This window comes from Felis catus, chromosome A3 (assembly GCF_018350175.1).
Source record: "Felis catus isolate Fca126 chromosome A3, F.catus_Fca126_mat1.0, whole genome shotgun sequence".
Taxonomy (NCBI): domain Eukaryota; kingdom Metazoa; phylum Chordata; class Mammalia; order Carnivora; family Felidae; genus Felis; species Felis catus.
In genome coordinates this window covers 124,536,290-124,555,586 of record NC_058370.1, presented here as the reverse complement: position 1 = coordinate 124,555,586, position 19,297 = coordinate 124,536,290, and the positions used below count along the sequence as shown (strand labels likewise).

Genomic DNA, 19,297 nt, shown 5'->3' with positions numbered 1-19,297 from the left:
GGGATCAAGCCCCGTCTCAGGCTCTGCACTGAGCATGGAGCCTGTTTAAAATTCCCTCTCTCTCGGGGCGCCTGGGTGGCTCGGTCGGTTGGGCGTCCGACTTCGGCTCAGGTCATGATCTCGTGGTCCGTGAGTTCGAGCCCCGCGTCGGGCTCTGTGCTGACAGCTCGGAGCCTGGAGCCTGTTTCAGATTCTGTGTCTCCCTCTCTCTCTGCCCCTCCCCTGTTCATGCTCTGTCTCAAAAATAAATAAACGTTAAAAAAAAAAAAAGATTCCCTCTCTCTCTCTCTTTTTCTCCCTTTGCCCCTCTCTCCTGCTCATGCACGTTATCTATCTAAAATATAAAAAAATAAAAAAATAAAAATAAAAATATAAGGGAGAGTTAACAAAAAAGTTATAAACTATATCCTAAAATGAACATTATTTATAAATCAATGAAATATATATTTAAAATATATATTCATATATATATGTATATATATATAAAACTAGGGAACTAACGAAACTCTTAGCCAGATAGTATTGGCTAATGTTTAAGGAAAGCCTACTGCATTTCACCTACTATTCTAGCTACTTTGATTGGACTATGCTATTTAATCTTTATAGTAACATTATGTGGTGGGTATTGTAATTGACAGATGAGTAGGGTGAAGTTCAGAGATCTTGTCCAACGTCACACAACTATGAGGGACTAAACCTGGGATTTGAATGCAGGATCCCATTCCACACCCTGTACTGTGCTTCTAACCACGTGGTCCTTTCCTTATAGGGGTAAAGCTCTGTTCTGAACTATTTGAATCTTCTTCTTTGATTGTCTTGATTCTTCCTTAAAGCAGGGCTCATGCAATTTTAATTGGAATCCTGATAAAACAGGGGTTTTATTGCTTGGCTGATAAAACTATTGCAGAGACTTTTTTAGGTCCCTGATGTGTAATTGCTCCGCATTCTTATTGTTGGCACAGAGCACCTGTCCAACTGTTATTCCTCACATAGTGCTGTGGAATTGGGCAGCAGGGATTTCTACTAAAATCCCTCTTTCCTTGATCTTTTCCTTGATCCCTGGGTTACACTGGCAAACAGCTCCTGTATACTGCCTATACTGGAGTTTGAGTTGGACAGGGACCGGTCGATCAGTGAGGGCGCTGTGCCTGCTGAATGCCATGCCCTGGCTGTCTGGTCTCCGGTTCAGACTTCATCAAGTGCTGTAATCATTAACCCCTGCAGGAAGCCTGCAAGACAGATGAGAGTATCTGCTTCTGCTCAGCTAGACACAGCGACTGTTGAAGCCCTGAGATGGAGAGAAGTCAGGAAAGAAATGGTGGTGAGGGGGTGGCAGGACGGGAGCCAGGTGGTGAGGGGCTGAGGCTGAGGAGGGAGATTGGTTTGTGGAGTGCCGTGTCCCTGATGGCTGGCTGTATGATTGGCTCTGGCGTCTTCATGTCACCACAGGGGGTCTTGGTCTACATGGGCAGCCCTGGAGCCAGTCTTGTGGTCTGGGCAGGCTGTGGCCTCCTGGCCATGATGGGTGCCCTGTGCTATGCTGAGCTGAGTGCCCTGGTTCCCAAATCTGGAGGGGAGTATGCCTACATCCTGCAAATCTTTGGCTCCTTGCCAGCCTTCCTGGTTATCTATACATTTGTGTTGCTGGTCAGACCAGCTGCCATTGCTGCCGTCTCCCTGAGCTTCGCTGAGTATGCTGTGACCCCCTTTTACCCTGGCTGCTCCTCGATGCCCCAGGCTGTGCTCAAGGGCGTGGCTGCCTCCTGCATCCTGCTGCTGACGTTGGTCAACTGTTGGAGCTCACGGCTGGCCACCGTGCTGGTGAACGTGTGCGCGGTCGCCAAAGTGTTCTCGTTGCTGGTCATCGTGGTGGGTGGGGCCGTGGTGCTGGGCCAGGGCCGGGGCCACACGGAAACCTTTTTGCTTGCCTTCCACAACACAACACAGCAGGCTGGGCGCATTGGCATGGCCTTTTACCAGGGCATGTGGTCCTTCGATGGCTGGAATAATGTCAACTATGTGGTGGAAGAGCTCAAGAATCCAAAGGTGAGTCCATAATACTTCTTCAGAGGGTGGAATCTCCAAACATTAGCTGTTCCAATTATTGTTATTTGAACTGACTAAAACCATGAGAAATCAGCTGAAAATGGGGGTACCCTTTTTGAAGTCATGAATGCCAGCCCACTGTCGACCTTAAGTAGTTTATGGAATTAGAGGAATAATAACTTCCCAAGTGAGCACAGAACTTTATAGGATCACACTCACGGTCTCATTTGCCTGGCAAGGTCGGTATTATCAACACCATTTTCACATGGGAAAACTGAGGCTTAGAAAGGGGGAAGTGATTGTGAGGTCATACCACTAGCAAGAGGCCGTGCTTGATGACTCAGCTTGTTATCTGTCTTGTTAGCTGGAACATTTGGGCTCTTCAGTTACTATGGAAATTAACTCTTTGCTATAAATATATTTGCTTAGGTTGCTATTTGTTTTCTTTTTTTCCTGCAGGAGCCTTTAATTTTCAGAGGGTGAGAACTGAGTCTTTTCCTCTACATCCTGGGGGCTGGCTCAGGGGCCATTCATTACATGTCTCACCTCTCAGCAGAGGCTCCCTGGAAGGGGGTTTGGGAGAATCTGGGGGGAGAAGAGGAGCTTGGAGACTGAAGTCCCAGAGCACAGAGAGACCGGGGTGAGAGCCAGAAGTCCTGGGACCTAGTTTTTATTCTTGCATGTAATTCCTTGTGCTTTAGTTCCTCCCTATCAACGGGATCATAATAGCTGCCCCATCTACCTCGCAGGGCTTGAAGGTATTAACTGTTATTAACTGGCGTAATCACTTGTGGATGGAGTGCCATAAACAGCTGTAATTTCAGGTGAATGGTTACTGTGTGTCCATGGTGGCTCTGGGTGGGGCTGGGGCTGCCGGGCAGGGGCACCGGCTCATTCAGTTCACAGGGCTAGATTCCTCTCTGAATACAGGCTCTGGGCTCAGAGCTGGTCCAGGGAAAGAGCAAGGGGGTCCAAAGGTGAGTGAGACAAGCTCCCATGCCATAGAGCATGGATTAGCAAATTTGTTTCCATAAAGGATTAAAGAGCTAACATTTTAGGTTTTGTGGGCCACGAGTCCTCTGCCATGATCACTCAATTCTGTTGCAAATAGCCATAGGTAAACAAATGAGGGTGGCTGTGCCTCCATAAGAGTTTATTTACAAAAACAAGCAGTGGCTGGATTTGGTCCACAGCCTGTAGTTTGCTGACCTCTGAATTTTTTTGAACAAATTTTTTAATGTTATTTATATTTGAGTGACAGAGAGAGAGAGAGAGAGAGAGAGAGTGTGCATGAATGGGGGAGGGGCAGAGAGAGAGGGAGACACAGAATCCAAAGCAGGCTCCAGGCTCCAAGCTGTCAGCATAGAGCCTGACAAGGGGCTTGAACTCACGAGCTGTGAGAACATGACCTGAACCGAAGTCCGACACTTAACCGACTGAGCCGCCCAGGCACCCCTGCATTTTTGACAAATGTGGGTTTCTTTCTTTATTTTTTTAATGTTTATTTATTATTGAGAGAGAGACACAGAGCGTGAGCAGGGGAGGCGTAGAGAGAGGGGTAGACAGAATCTGACGTAGGCTCCAGGCTCTGAGCTGTCAGCACAGAGCCTGACGCGGGGCTCGAACTCACAAACTGTGAGATCATGACCTGAGCTGAAGTCGGTGGCTTAATCAACTGAGCCATCCAGGCGCCCCGACAAATGTGGGTTTCAAGCAAAAACAAAGCCATGCCTCTGAATGATGGACAATTGAAATTCTGGCTCTAAGTCTGAGCTCTGAAGCACATGTTAAGTGTATCTTTGTTTCACACTCTTTCAAGAAATGGCAGATCCTATGCCAAACCTGGGCCAGCGTTATGCCCATGTGCCCTGGAATTTGAGTAAAGAGTTAAGGTGTTTGAGAATGAAACCAGGAAATCTCACTGTTCTTGTGGCACAACCTGGGGCTTGGCTGTCATAGCTCATTTGCTGGCCGGTGGGCTGTCCAAGAGGAGTCGAATTCAAAAGCATGTCAGATCCCTTCCCTGTGACTTGGCATGTGGCTGGGTCATGCATGGTGGGTGCTTGCCTGCTGAGGGCACCCCACAGCAAGGCCTGCAGTAGGAGGAATCCAGGACTCTGCTCCATTGCCCATCTTTGCTACACGGGGCCTCTTCTCGGCCCAGGCAGAACACACTTTCAGGACTGGGAAGATGAGGAATTAGCCGCCACGCTGAAACAGTGGTTGGGGCCATTTCCTTTGCCTCCAGATCCTCAGATTTGAGAGCTGGAGGGGACCTGAGAGGACCTACTGTCTGTGAGAGTCCATTGCTGTCCTACTGGCTTCACTTGCATGCATTTGTCACATGACCTGCTAGGTCTGCTGACCAGGTTGCCCAGGACTGGAGACTTCCTAGGGATACGGGGCTTCTGGTGTTAAAAGCGGGAAAGTCTCAGGCAAGCTGGGGCTAATTGGTCACCCTCCCCGGCCCCTGCCCTTAGAGAACAAGACAGGATGGGACAGAGGCTTGGATATAATAAAGCTTGCTGAGGTGCTGTCTCCACTTGCTGCTGGAACTCATGAGGCAGAACAGTCCAGCAGTCCTGCGAGAGGAGGGCTGGAGCTGAGCCTTGAAGGGCTGATGTGGTTTGTGGCAAAACAGCCGTGCAGAGGCAATGTGAACAGGAACACAGAGACCAGAAAGAACTGGGCATCTCTGTGTCTCAAGGAAGTTTGAGAAGGGCAGAAGACAGGCCCTGAGATCAATACTCTGCCCTCAGTGCCCCCTTCCTCCTGTGCTTGCCTCCAGAGTTTTCTGTGGCAGATCTCAGGCTGGCAGAAAGCTCTGGAAATTGCCTTATTATTATTTTTTTAAATATTTGTTTATGTTTGAGAGAGAGTAAGAGCGAGCCGGGGTGGGGGCAGAGAGAAAGGGAGAGAGAGAATCCCAAGCAGGTTCTGCACTTTAGTGCAGAGCCTGATGTGGGGCTTGAACTCACAAACTGCGAGATCATGACCTGAGCTGAGCTCAGTAGTTGGATCCTTAACCGACTGAGACACCCACGTACCCTTGGAAATTGCTTTTTATATAATGTTGAAGAAGAGAAGATGTGCTAACCAGGGGCAGATGCTAAAATGGGGGAGGGTCCTACCTAGTGGTGGGCCAGGAGGTGTGTGTGGGACTGTGGTTCAGCCCTCCCAGGGACAGCTCTGTGCCAAGTCTGGAGAAGACCTCCCTGCCAACAGAATGACCTCTTCTGTGCTTCATTTCATGTTATAAGTGTCAGTAGCAGCAATACCAGGTTCTGGGGTCCCGTTTGGTACTGAGGGGAGAGGCTCTGGGCTCATCAGTGCTTGCCTGCCCCTCAAGAGGTAAGCCAAAGGACATCTAGAGAAAGTCCTGCGTGAGGCCTGGGGTGTCGTGGACATGCGTTTACTGCTTTGAGGTGTAGTTGTCTATCCAGGGTGGCCCAAGCCTGGGAAATGTTTTTTGTTTTTGTTTTTAATTTTTTAATGTTTATTTATTTTTGAGAGAGAGAGAGACAGAGAGAGAGAGAGAAAGAGAGAGAGAATGTGAGCAGAGGAAGGGTGGAGAGAGAGGGAGACAGAATCTGAAGCAGGCTCCAGGCTCTGAGCTGTTAGCACAGAGCCCGATGTGGGGCTCGAACCCACGAACTGCAAGATCATGACCTGAGCTGAAGCCGGACGCTTAACCTACTGAGCCACCCAGGTGTTCCTTTGGGGAATGTTGAATGGAGTTCTGTGGGTTCAGAGGGAGACCCCTTCCTTCCATTTGCTCCTGGCTCCAGAATGATGTCCGGGGCTTGGGAGGAGGGGGTGCGGTGGGAGGGTGGCCAGGCGGTGAAGTGGGAGGGAGTACACTCTGTTTTACCCAGTTTTCATTTATTCCTCCATTTTTATTGGACGCCTGCTCAGTACCTTTATTGAAAGACCGAGGGTCAGAGTGGCACAACGCCTCCATAGGATAAGCTGCTCTGTGTGCCCACAGCCCTTATGTCCAGGCCTTTCCTTTTCCCTCCTCTGTGCTGACCCTCATACCTTGCAGGGAGGCAGAGCAGTGAGAAGTCCCATTTTACAGATCCCCAATGACCCCCAATTTCCAGTTGAGGAGCCTGAGGGTCAGAGTGGAACCCCTGGCAGAAATGGCCTTCAGTCTGGGTGGGCCTGAGTCCTGGAGACCCAGAAAATAGGCAGGGTTGTCATGGTGGTCTTGGAATATTACAGCTGGAAAGACTGATGAATAGCCAAGAATGAAGATCTTTAACTTCCTTGTCCCTTCTCTGTGCTCTGTTCTTGTGGGTGCCCCCACTCCTCTCAGGCCCTCTGTATCTCCACTGCTCAGACTGGTTCCCGCCCCTCATGGCCTCCCAGCACATCTGTTGTTTGTGGATCCAGGCCATGGACTGTGAGCAAGTGGAGGGGGGGCACACAGCCTGAGTGGCCCCCAGGGCCTGACATACTCTCTGAGGCCAGGATGAGCTCAGCACTGCACTGACGAGCCTATTCTGGGGGCCTGAGAAGGAACTCACCACCTAACACGTGGCTTCTTCTGGACTCTGCAGCAGAACCTGGTGTGGGCAGTGATGATCGCCATTCCCCTGGTCACCAGCTTGTACCTCCTGGTCAACATCAGTTACCTGCTAGTGTTGTCGCCCAACGAGATCCTTTCCTCTGATGCTATGGCTGTGAGCTGGGGGTGAGTGAGTCAAGTGATGTGTTCCTTGGCCACCAGGCAGACATCAGGTTTAGGGAAGGATAGTGTCCCGTGTATATTTCAAGTTGCCTCTAGATGTTTCACTTGCTCTGTTTCCTTGCTGTTGTCTTCCAGTTTGCTGCTGGAGTTCCTTCCCTTGACCCTCTGTTGTCCTAGGAACCAGGTGCTGGGGGCCTGGGCCTGGCTGGTACCGTTGGCTGTCGTACTCTCGACATTTGGCTCTGCCAATGGGATGTTCTTCGGTGGAAGTCGTGTGTGCTATGTGGCTGCGAGAGAAGGCCACATGGTGAGAGATGGGGTCTGGGCTGGCCAAGGTGGTGGGGGCTGCAGGAGGGCTAAGCTTTCTCCTGCCTGAGCTTAGCACTTAGCCCAAGCCAGGACTCCCCCTGCAAGACATAGCCTTCTTCTCTTCTTTAAAAAAAAAAAAAAAATTTTTTTTTTAGTGTTTATTTTTGAGACAGAGAGACAGCATGAGTTGGGGAGGGGCAGAGAGAGACTCTGAAGCAGGCTCCAGGCTCTGAGCTGTCAGCACAAAGCCTAATGCAGGGCTTGAACTCATGAACCGTGAGATCATGACCTGAGCTGAAGTCAGACGTTTAACTGACTGAACCACCCAGGCACCTTAGCCCTCTTTTCTTCTGAGAATGAGACTCAAGCATCCCAAGCATCTCCATTTAAACTCCAGTCCTTTGACTTCCAGGTTTTGGGAGTCACCATACTGGATCACACTGTGGAGTCTGTAGGTGATGGGGATGTTTGTGTAGGGCAAACGGTGTGGGGGCAGCGGGGCAGAGCCACAGGAGCAGAGTCGAGCTGGTGAGTACGCTCAGGGCCCCACCCCCTTGGGGACTCTGTCCCTCTGGTAGCTTTCACAGCAATGATGCTGAACAACAACTCCAAGATCAAGGGGGCTGACAACAGCAAATGCTTCATGTTGCTCATCGGTCCCTGGGTCTGTCGTGGCTCTGCTTCAGCCTGGGGTTCGTGTTCAGATTTTCTCATTCAGGTCTCTGAGTCTGATTTTGTCTCAGGGACCCAGGCCAAAGCATGTTTTTGCCTAAAGCAGGTGGCAGGGGTTCAAGAGACCAAGCCAAGCCACACAGGTATATTTCGAGCCTCTGCCGTGTTACCTCTGCTCACATTTCATTGGCCAAGCCCAGAGTCAATGGATGGGGAAGTACCTAGTATTTCTCCTACAGAGGTGGGAGAGGGAGGACTATTTGCTGAGTACTTATACAGTCTACTACCATAATCCATGATCCTATTCCATGCTCCATCCATAACCATCCCACCCTCTTCTCCCCCATCCTCTGTCTTCCCGCCCCTGGTCCCTCTTCCTGTCTTGGGGATGAGCAATAGAAAGTTGGACAACCTGGCCAGGCACGTGGGTCAGCTCCCTACACTCTAGCCCACGTCCTAAGCTTTTTGGGTCTCTGGAATGATAGGCCTCCCAAGCTGTACATTGGGCCTGCTTTCACCCCAGGTGAGCCACAGAGACCTGCATCTTGAAGCTGTGGGGACTGGAGACTATTAGGTTGGGCACACTGGTGTCCAGAGTGAGTTTGGCAGGGGAAGAGGGCTGGGAACTTCCCAGGGCAGAAACCTACTGTGCCTCCCTTGGCGGGGCGGCTGCCTGACACCTGGCTTTGCTCCCAGCCCCAACTTCTGTCCATGGTTCATGTGCATCGCCTCACACCAACTCCGGCCCTGATGTTTACCACGGCAGTGGCTTTGGTCCTGGTCATCCCAGGAAGCTTCAGCACCATCGTGAACTTCTTGAGGCAAGTGAGACTGTCCTCCCGTGCTGGGTATCTCATGGCCCCTTTGTGCATACACTCACATACACTCATATGTATGTAGAAGCCCCCTATGTGTGCACACTCACACACATGCATGTGTGTACATAAATATGTGTGTGCACACTTCTGGAAGCCCCTATGTGTAACTATCACATATATGCCTGTTTATATACATAAAGATATGCACGCACACTTCTGGAAACCTGAGCTCAGGGCTCTTGCACGTGCACACGCATTTCAGCCATTCTCTCCCAGTTATGTTTCCAAAATTAAATGTGGCTCCCTCCTCTCTTGTCCTATTTCCAAAAATTCAATGAGACAAATGTTTCACCAAGAGGCAGACAAGTTAAAGGCTTGCGTTGTCTTTGTCATTTTTTATTCTTCCTTGTTCCTTTATTCTGTCGCTGAGATCACGTTAAAGCTATCTTCAGGCTTTACTCACCACGACTGGTAGCCCTTGGCTGTGGTGTGATTTTCCCTTTGTAGTCTGATCTGTGCTCAGGACTCTGACCCAGCATATCTTTATTGAACCTAGGGCAGACCCACAACCAAGCTGGGTAGGTATAATCAGAGATTGCATCAAAATGGAGACATATTCTGACCCCCTTTATAACCTTGCCTGGGGCAGAAATGATGGACTGTCGTGCCATTCAGTTGTGGTTTTATGACCTCATCTGAAACAGGTTTCGTGGGCACATCCTTACACTTACAGGCAAGTGTGGCGTCTGGATGCCGAGGGAGCTCTCAGAGCAATTTCTCAGGCATCGCGTGTTCTCTTCTTCGTTGTCATAAGTATAATTAATCTTCTGGAACAGGATATACAATGCTTGATGTGACTTTCTTCAGAACATTAAGTAACAGATCTGGCTTTCTTTTTATCTTTTTCCCATGAGAAAGGATAAAATCGTTATATGATGAGAATAATATCAAACTGTGGTGAACCCAGGGTTTCTTTGGGCTGAGATTGGGGAATGTGACTGAGAGTGTTCCGGCACAGAGTGAGAATGTTGGGGATGATCTATCCCAACAAGGACCCCATGTCTCCCAGTCTTGACTGCCTCAAGAGATGGCCTGGTCTGGATCCCATCTCCCGGGTCAGATGAGGCTTCCATCGGACCTGTATCAGCCATTCAACTAACCACACTGGGGAAGGCAGAGGCCAGGCACTTGTCTGGGTGTTCAGTGACCTATCCTGTCACCGACTCTAAAGTAGGAGTATCTGCTATGAGTGTGCTGGTCCCTGAGGAGAGCACAGGCTTCCTTGACATTTCATCAGACTCCTGTTTTTAGACACACAAATGCTCCTCCCTCTCTTTGAAAATTGTCCTTTTCTGTCCAGTCAGGGGCAGTCAAACAAGGCCCAATATGAAGCCAAGTGGGTGCCTGGGCTTGTATGTGTGAGTCACTTTGTGACTGGAGATGAAGGAGGCAAGAATACCCTCCATTGCATTCCTGTTCTTGGTGCCCCAGCCTTGCCTTCTTCTTTCCTAAGTCTGCATAGACAAGGACAATTGGGGGTAGCTGAAAGGCCCCTGATGAGCTTGCACTTCTGTCCCAGGTTTGCACCTAGTAGGCCAGCCCCTCTTGCAGGCCCATCCAGGGAAGGGCCTCAGAGTAAGTGGCTCATGTTTGCCTCTTAGCTTCCTTGGCTGGATCACCTATGGAACCACCATTGGCTGTCTCTTGTACTTGCGGATAAAGAAGAAGAATCTTCCTCGACCTTACAAGGTAGAGTCTGGAATAAACATTGGGTTTTTTGTAACCCTAGGCTGTTGCATGAAGCAGATCGTTGGACCATAGCCCCATTTGGGGCCTGGAGAAAGAATGTAAGAAAGGATGTCATATTTGGTAGACAGTTTCTATATTTCCTGGGGGTGAGGACATCTGGATCACAAGGCATCGATTCTGCTTACTGGGGACTCATTTCTCCTCTGGAGGACCCTGAGGGAGAACAACAGGAGACAAATGCAGAGAGGATGCACACATATAGTAGGAGGATTAATCCTCACATAGCATAGAGAGGATTAGCCTGGGTCCCAAAGCCCCTGATCCTTGGATGGCCCCTTGTAACCTGGCAGGCAGCCTCCCTGGCCAGGCAAGGTAGGATGGCAGTGACTGGAAGAGAGGAGCTGGTGCCAGGTGAAAGCAACAGGCAGGCAGGCAGGAGGGACAGAGCCCAAGGGCCACATACAACATCCCGTGCCTCTCCATCATCCAGGTCCCTGTGTCCATTGCAGGTCCCTACCATCATCCCTGTCATCATGCTCCTTGCTTCTCTCTACCTGGTGCTGGCACCCATCATCGACCACCCCCAGATTGAGTTCCTGTACATCTTCCTGTTCCTGCTCAGTGGCATCCCGGTCTATTTCCTGTTTGTCTATTTCCAGCGCCAGCCCAGGTGTTTGCAGATGGCCACCCTGTATCTCCAGCTGCTCCTGGAAGTTGCTCCAACCACTAAAAATGTTGACTAAAGGACTGGACAGTTGTGCACTGCCCTCCTTGCTGCAGACACCTCTATCCCCACACAAGTGGCCTTGCGAGTTTCTCTGTAGGCTGACTCTGCATAATTTTAATGAGCAACTGGAATGCTAAATACAGCTGTTGTGAAGTTTTGGGGGTATCCAGCCAGAACAGCATCCCTCCTTCTCTAAGAACTGCTCCTTCAGTGAAGGTGGATCTCACAGCCACATTGGTATTACATGGCTGCCTCTCTGGGTATGGTTTTTTGTTTTTTTGTTTAAAAAATTTTTTTTTTCAATGTTTATTTATTTTTCGGACAGAGAGAGACAGAGCATGAACGGGGGAGGGGCAGAGAGAGAGGGAGACACAGAATCGGAAACAGGCTCCAGGCTCTGAGCCATCAGCCCAGAGCCCGACGCGGGGCTCGAACTCACTGACCACAAGATCGTGACCTGGCTGAAGTCGGACGCTTAACCGACTGCGCCACCCAGGCGCCCCTCTGGGTATGGTTTTTTGATATTCCAGGTGGGGAGCACGAAATACATTCCCTCCTTTGGGGATTTTGGAGTTAGAATTCTAATGGTTGCCTAATCTGAGGAATTGTAAGTCCTGGGCTGTATGTGGAACCATCTTCCATTATGGGGGCAGAGAAGCAGAGAAAGCTCCCGTGCAGAGAAGGATGAAGATACACAGTGAAATGGTGTGAGAATTATGTGGTCCCTGAGAGCTGGGGAAACGACCTGAGTAGACAGCAGCCTGGGTCCCTGGCTGTTTTATAGTTCTGGTCTCTGACCTTCTGTAGCCCAACTGCCATCTAGCCATCCTTCCTCCTTTTTGATCATCAAGGACAACCTGATGCCTTATAATAAATTTCCAATTTCGGCTCAGGTGAGTTTGAGTGAGTTCTCATTTCCTGCAAATGGAAAACCTTTGGGTCTGACAAACCTTGTTCAGGGAAATATGATACTTTAGTTCCTGTTTAAAACCACCAACTGGCTTGAACAGGGAAAGAAGTAAGAGACAGATCCCTGGGAGGGAGGGATTTTATTGGCTTTGGGTAGAAGGGAGGGCAGTCAAATTTCTAGAAGAAAGGATGAAAAGTTAGAACAGACCCCGGAAGGCTAATGTGGTTCCAGGACTACATAGAGGCAAGGGGGCAGAGAGAGCTGGCTGCCCAGGTGAGAATGTGGGATAGGAAGGATGACGACAATGCCTAGAAAGGCTGGGGGTGCAGTTCGTGAGTCCATGGGGGGAGGAACTGGAAAAGAGGAGGGCAGGGAACACTGCTCAGCACCTCTCCTCTTGCAGCTGCACCTAGACAACTGTGTAGGGCTTTCCTTTTATTGCACAGACATAGAATAGGATCCCACAAGCTCTTTCTGTTAAGTTTTCTTCTCCCATCAACCAGTTCTCCTTTTTTCTGACACCAACTGGGTATCCAATGATTCCGTTCATTTCTGACACAGTTAATGCAGATCCCCAAAGCTAAAGGGCTCAGGCACAAGGTGCAGACACCAGTCACAACCATTGGGTCCCTCGGTCACCCATGCTTCAGCCCAACTTGGTTACAGTCCCTCCCTTTATGGTCGATCACTTGCTAGAATGACCCACTGGACTCTGGAAAACACTTTACTATCAGTAGTTCATTACAAAGGACATAACTCAGGAGGGTCCAGTGGGAGACATGCATAGGGCAAGGCATGGGGGAAGGCGTGTGGCACTTCTGTACTCTCTTTGGGTGTGTCACCCTCCTGACACCTTGATGTGTTTGCCAACCTGGAAATTCTCTAAAATCTGTCATTTAGAGGTTTTTATGGAGGTTCCATGAGGTAGGTGGATTAATCATTGGCCCTGGTGATTGAATTCAATCTGTAGCCCCTTGGCCCTCCCCAAAAGTCAGGGGTGGAGGTGGAGTTAAAAGTCCCAACCCTCTCATCTGTCTTGGATTTTCTGGAGATCAGCTCCCTTCCAGAAGCTCTCTGGGGTCCCCACTCACCAGTCATCTCATTAGCAAACAAAAGATACCCATCACTCCAGAGATTCCAAGGCTTTGGGAGTTGTGTGCCAGGAACTGGGGACAAAGACTTAATATTTATTTTTTGTGATACCACACTTCTGGATTGTGAACTCTTTATCAGTGCTGTTCCTGAAATTCTAGGAGAATCTTCATATCCTTCCCCCCAGCAGCACAGCCTACTTTAGAGAAAAGAAAATTACGAGAAGTTGGTTTTATCCCATTCCTTGTTAAAGGAGGCCATGGATACGGCTGAAAGTCCCCAGGAAAAGTACTGAACACCTTGAACAGGTATTAGTTCTTTCTGATATGAAACACTGGGCTCCAGAAGCAAATGGTCCAGAAAGAATTCTTAAGATGTCTTTGGTGCAAAAAAGGTGGTTGGTTGTATTAAAGCACAGGGACAGGACCCACGGGCAGAAAGAGCTGCACTGGGGTTATGAAGAATGATTGATTATATACTTTCAAGTTGGGAGGGGGTTAGGGATAGTGTAAGTCTCTAAGGAATTTGGAAGCAAGGTTTCCAAGACCTTGAGGGGTCATTTACTACTGTTTAGTAAAAACTTAGACTTCAGATGTATATCAGTGGGCCATATATTTGGAGGATGATTGTTAACACATATCTTGTGGGGTGGGGGTGGGATTGGTGGGGGGAGTGGAGAATTAGAGATAAAGGAAGTTTCCAAGGGATTTTCCTATGTTAAAGAAGACTTACAGGATCCTGAACTTCAGGCTAATGTCAAGCTAAGGTTTCCTTTAAAAAAAATTTTTTTTAACATTTATTTATTTTTGAGACAGAGAGAGAGACAGAGCATGAACAGGGGAGGGTCAGAGAGACAGGGAGACACAGAATTCGAAACAGGCTCCAGGCTCTGAGCTGTCAGCACAGAGCCTGATACGGGGCTCGAACTTATGGACCATGAGATCATGACCTGAGCCGAAGTCGGACGCTCAACGGACTTAGCCACCCAGGCGCCCCGCTAAGGTTTCCTTTAGCCTCTAGCAAAGTATTAACATTGAGGCAGCTGAGTTCCTAGAGGAAGGTCACTCTGTCTGTCCCAGGTAATTGTCAATGGGCTGCAAGTTGTAAGGAAATTTAACTTTTGCCCCATACTTCTTTTGCCTTTGTTTTCCATATCAATTTCCTCTTCTGGGTCCCATCAAACTGTGCCTTTGTCTCTCATGAACCTCACTGGGCCATGCACCCTAGTGCTTGGTTGTGTGTTGTGCTCTTTCCTGGGCTTTGGGTTTGGTGAGGGTAAAGGTTAGTTCTTAGACATGTTTGTCCATCCCTCGTTTCCTCTCATGCTCCTGGGCTCCTTGCTGACCAATAACGTTTGGTGAATCAAAATAATGAAATAGCTGTTGAATGATGAGGACGTGTATGACATTTCTGTTTTTTAGCATTTGCATGCATGGCTGTCTTCCCCATAGTGCCTGCTCTGCCCTGGGCTCCCAGGCCCTGTCCTGGGAAGGTTCTCTAAGGAGGAAGGATACCTCCCAAGTCTTGAGAAGTCCTGTCCACCTGGAAGTGGATGCATGCCTAGGGGTGGAAAGCAGAGAGGGGGCTGAACTACCACAGGCTTGGCCTTGGGTCGTGAACTCCAGTTAGGCCACGTTTCAGTTTGTGACTCAGTCTTCCCATCCTTCCCCCAATCAACTGGCTTTTGGATCACAGTCCTGTTGTGATGGTGCAAAGGGTCCTCAAAGCCAGTGTCTGAGAAGGCAGCTTCCTTCTCCTTGCAATTTCCCAGGACTTATTCCCTGAGCTTCTGTTCTGCCCTGGACCCCTTCCTGGGCCCCCAGAATAATAGGGGAATGATCTTAGATGGAAATAGGAGATTTCTTTTTTTTTTTTTTTGTAATTAAAAAATTTTTTAAATGTTTATTTATTTTTGACAGAGAGAGAGAGGGAGGGACAGAGAGAGAGGGAGATACAAAATCCAAAGTAGGCTCCAAGCTCTGAGTTGTCAGCACAGAGTCCCACTTGGGGCTCGAACTCATGAACTGTGAGATCATGACCTGAGCCGAAGTCAGACGCCCAACTGACTGAGCCACCCAAGTGCCCTGGAAATCTGAGATTTCTTTAGAGATGAGAATATTGGACTTCCTTGCTCTGAGTCATGAGCATGATTTCTTCCGTTGTTACTTATCTTCTATAATCAGAGATGGCATAGTAATTGTCATGATGTTGGCCTTTGGATTGGGAAAAAAAATGTTGCGAGTCTTGGGGCCCAGGGTCAGAGTCCTTGCTGTTCCCTCTAGAGAAGCAATAAGTTCCAGGAAATGTGTGGGGCAGATGTTGGCTGAGTTCCTGGGGGGTGGGGGTGGGGGTGGGGTGGAGACAGGGCAGTGTTCTTTAACCCTAGGTCAACCCAAAAGCATCTGGATGTTTCAGTTTGGGGCAGAGCATGGCTACTCCCCATCATAAGCACTCAATTCTTTGAACTTCCTTTTGGCCATTTACACTGTCTTCTGCTGAATATTGGGAATGGGGGAACCTGAATCTCATAGAATCACCCATACAAATGAATGTTGTGGTTAAAACTTCAAACATTACAAAGGGTATAAAGTGAAAGTCAACATTTCTTACTCCACACTCCCCATTTCCAGTGCAATCAGTTTCTTTGCTTACTTCCAGAAAGCTTCTGCACATGGTAGAGTCCACTGCTGCTTTGCTCATTAGAGAAATCACAACCTGTTCAGTTCTACCTGTTGATGGGAAGCAGTTCTCTTCTCATATCTCCATCCCCAGACCAGGGGTCCAAGTCCTTTACTATGGTAGTCATGCCTACTGTTCACTATCTATTACTAGCTCTCTTTGTGACCACATGGTGGACTGCATTTTCCTGTCCCCTTGGAATTAGATGTGACCACAGGACTTGTGTTGGCCAATAAAATGTGGGTTGAAATGATGTATGTTCCTTCTAGGGTAAAGCTTCAAGAGCCAGTGCACAATTTCCTGCATTTTCCATTTCCATTTCTGTTTTGGTAACTGGAAGTGTTCTGTTAGCCTGGGTCCTGATATAACAACGATATGGAGGAGGGCCAGCCCCCAGCCAACCCTATGTGGGCATGTAGTGTGTGCATAGTTAACTTTTATTGTTTAAACTACTGAGATTGGGGGATGTTTATTACTGCAGCATAACCTAGCCCATACTAACTGTTTATCCCTCCTCTGTTCATGAGTCGTACGAGTAACCGGGACTGCTGACCAGTTAAGATGTACCTCAATTTGAGAGGTGCCAAGGAAACCACACTTGATGTGAACTCATCCTTTCCCTGGCCTCCTGGACATCTCTCTTTCTCCCTCTCATGTCAGTGATTCCTCATCTGTCTTCCCAGTCCTTCTCCTCCTGGCTACCCCCCCACCCCTTGCCCTGTTTTGTCCCTTTCTTCCCATAGTCACAGTCTTATTTTGCCTCTGGGGGAAGAAAAGCTGGTTCAGCAAATACACCTAAAAGAAATTTTGTCTTGTGAGGGCTTTTGGATCTTTGTTCCTGCTTAGGTGTGCACTGAAGAAAGAAAAAACTGTCCATCCCAACCCTTGGGTACCTGTAATAAAGACAGAAGGAGATAAATACACATGCAAAAGCCAGCAGATTATTTCTTTGAGATATAGGCCCCATGCACACAGATAAGCACATACTAACACCATCCCTTTTAAAATAACAATGGGTACTATAGATTTTTCTAAAAATTCCCTAACAGTTAATGTAGGAGAAATATTTTACATAATACTTTTTATATTAATATATCTTTCTTGTTTAAAAAAATTTTTTTAATGTTTATTTATTTTTGAGAGAGGGAGAGAGAGAGACAGAGCTCAAGAGGGGAAGGGCGAGAGAGAGAGGGAGACACAGCATCTGAAGCAGGCTCCAGGCTCTGAGCTGTCAGCACAGAGCCTGATGTGGAGCTCAAACTCACGAACTGTGAGATCATGACCTGAGCTGAAGTCAGAAGCTTAAGCGGCTGAGCCACACAGGTGACCCTTGTTTTTTTTAATTAAAACATTTTTAAAAATGTTCTTTTTGTGAGACAGAGAGAAAGAGAGAGACAGAATGAAAGACAGAGCACGAGATGGGGAGGAGCAGACAGATAGATGGAGACACAGAATTCAAAGCAGGTTCCAGGCCCTGAGCTGTCAGCACAGAGCCTGATGCGGGGCTCGAACTGAGCCGTGAGATCATGACCTGAGCTGAAGTTGGACATTTAACTGACTGAGCCACCCAGGAGCCCCAATTTTTTTTTTAATTTGAGAGAGAGAGAGAGAGAGAGAGTGTGTGTGTGAGTAGGGGAGAGGGGCTTCAGAAGAGAGAGTGAGGGAGAGAAACTTAAGCAGTCTCCATCTCAGTGCAGAGCCCAATGTGGGGCTTGATCCCAAGACCTTGGGATCATGACCTGAGCTGAAATCAAGTCTGGTATTCAATCAACTGAGCCACCCAAGCACCCCCTTAACACATTTCTTTTTAATAGATGTTTAGTATTATTGGCCTAATGTTCATGGATATTCAGTTGTTTCTACTTTATCATATTACAAGTAAAGCTAGAAGGACCACCTTGCTCTATAAGAAAGTGATGATCCAGAAACAGACACCCTCCTGTTCCCAAATCATCATTGTTCTCCTGGGTCTCCAGCTTGCTGACTGCAGATTTGGGAACTTCTCAGCATATATATTTATTATTATTCTTCATATATATTCACATATATATGAGAGAGAGACTTATTAGAACATATAGGAAATGTATATCTCCCATTTGTTTTTTTTAATTAAAAATTTTTTGAATGTTTATTTTTGAGAGAGAGAGAGAGAGACAGAGTGTGAGTGGGGGAAGGGCAGAGAGAAAGAGAGAGAGAGAGAGAGAGAGAGAGAGAGACAGAATCCAAAGCAGGCCCCAGGTTCTGGGCTGTCAGCACAGAGCCCAATGTGGGGCTTGAACCCACGAACTGTGAGATCATGACCTGAGCCAAAGTTGGATGCTTAAGCAACTGAGCCACCCAGGCACCCTTCTCCTATTTGTCATACAGATATTTGTTGCAGATACATGTATCTCCTATTTGTTCCTCTCTGGAGAACCCTGACTGATACCATGTCACCTTGGACCTTATGAGAAATGCACATTTTCTTGGGCCCTAATGAAACCAATTGGATCATAGCTCTTGGCATGGGGCTCATCAGTCTGGATTTTAACAAACCTTGCAGGAAGTTCAAGATGGTCATCAAAGGTTGAAAGCTGTTGCTCTAAAAACAAACACTGGGGGCAGAAGACAGTGCTCCAGGCCCTTGACTGACTACTTTCATGTGCTCCTGGGTTCCTTGTGGGTTCCACTGGACATTCAGTTTGGCTTGATTATCCTAGAAGTGGGTCTGAGACATTTGGGCTTGCAAATATCCCGGATTGGCAAAGGCAGAGAAAGCCAACCATCAGCTGACTGCAATCTGGAGGCCCAGGGAAGCTGGTGGTGCAGTGCTAGTCCAGACCTGAAGGTCTGAGCAACAGGAAATCCTAGTTCAAGTCCAGAGTCCTGAGAACCAGGTGATGTCTACAGAAGAAGATGTCTGTCTCAGCTCCAGAAAAGAGCAAATTTGCCTCTCCTCCATGCTTTTGTTCCATTTAAACCCTTGATAGGGGTGCCTGGCTGGCTCAGTCGGTAGAGCAAGCAACTGTTGATCTCAGGGTTGTGAATTCAAGTCCCATGATGGGCATGGAGCCTAGTTAAAAAAAATATAAGTAAAATAAACTCTGGACAGATTGGAAGCTGCCACATTGGTGAGGAGGATCTCCTTCACTCAGTCACTGATTCAAATGCTAATCTCTTCTGGAAACACCCTCACAGACACATTCAGAAATACTGTTTTACCAGCTTCTGGATGTCCCTTAGCCCAGGCAAGTTGACACATAAAATGAATTATCATAGGCACCCACTGCTGGGCTCTGCTCCTCTCTACTCCGTTTACCCTGTTTCTGAAAGTTTCCATCGCCTTCTTGCAGGAACCTCGTATTCCTGTTGGTTCTATCTCACACTGTGGAGCTTTTTTGAACAAGTGTCTTCACCTTCTGTGACTCAGTTTCCTCATCTATAAGACAAGGAGGTTAAGTCTTGCTCCACAGGGCAGTGGTAAGGGGGGGGGGGACTGTGTAAGTGTTTAGAAGGTTCTGGGGACTGAGTACATGTTCACTCCATTCTGCTGGCCACTTCCGTCAGGGCATCATGGCTCAGCAGAGGGGTGGGGAAGGCCGGCTGGGCCGAGCAGACCCTGG

At 48.3% G+C, this 19,297-nt stretch overlaps 1 protein-coding gene across 1 annotated transcript; it reads left to right on the top strand.

The window, feature by feature from the left end:
- The first annotated feature begins 818 nt into the window (after positions 1-818).
- LOC101101211 (b(0,+)-type amino acid transporter 1-like) lies at positions 819-11,403 on the top strand. Its single transcript, XM_003984477.6, has 6 exons — positions 819-2,046; positions 6,609-6,742; positions 6,917-7,046; positions 8,417-8,541; positions 10,200-10,287; positions 10,797-11,403. Exons 1-6 carry the CDS (start codon positions 1,294-1,296, stop codon positions 11,028-11,030), a joined length of 1,464 nt encoding a protein of 487 aa, XP_003984526.2. The 5' UTR covers positions 819-1,293; the 3' UTR covers positions 11,031-11,403.
- The last annotated feature ends 7,894 nt before the right edge of the window (positions 11,404-19,297 follow it).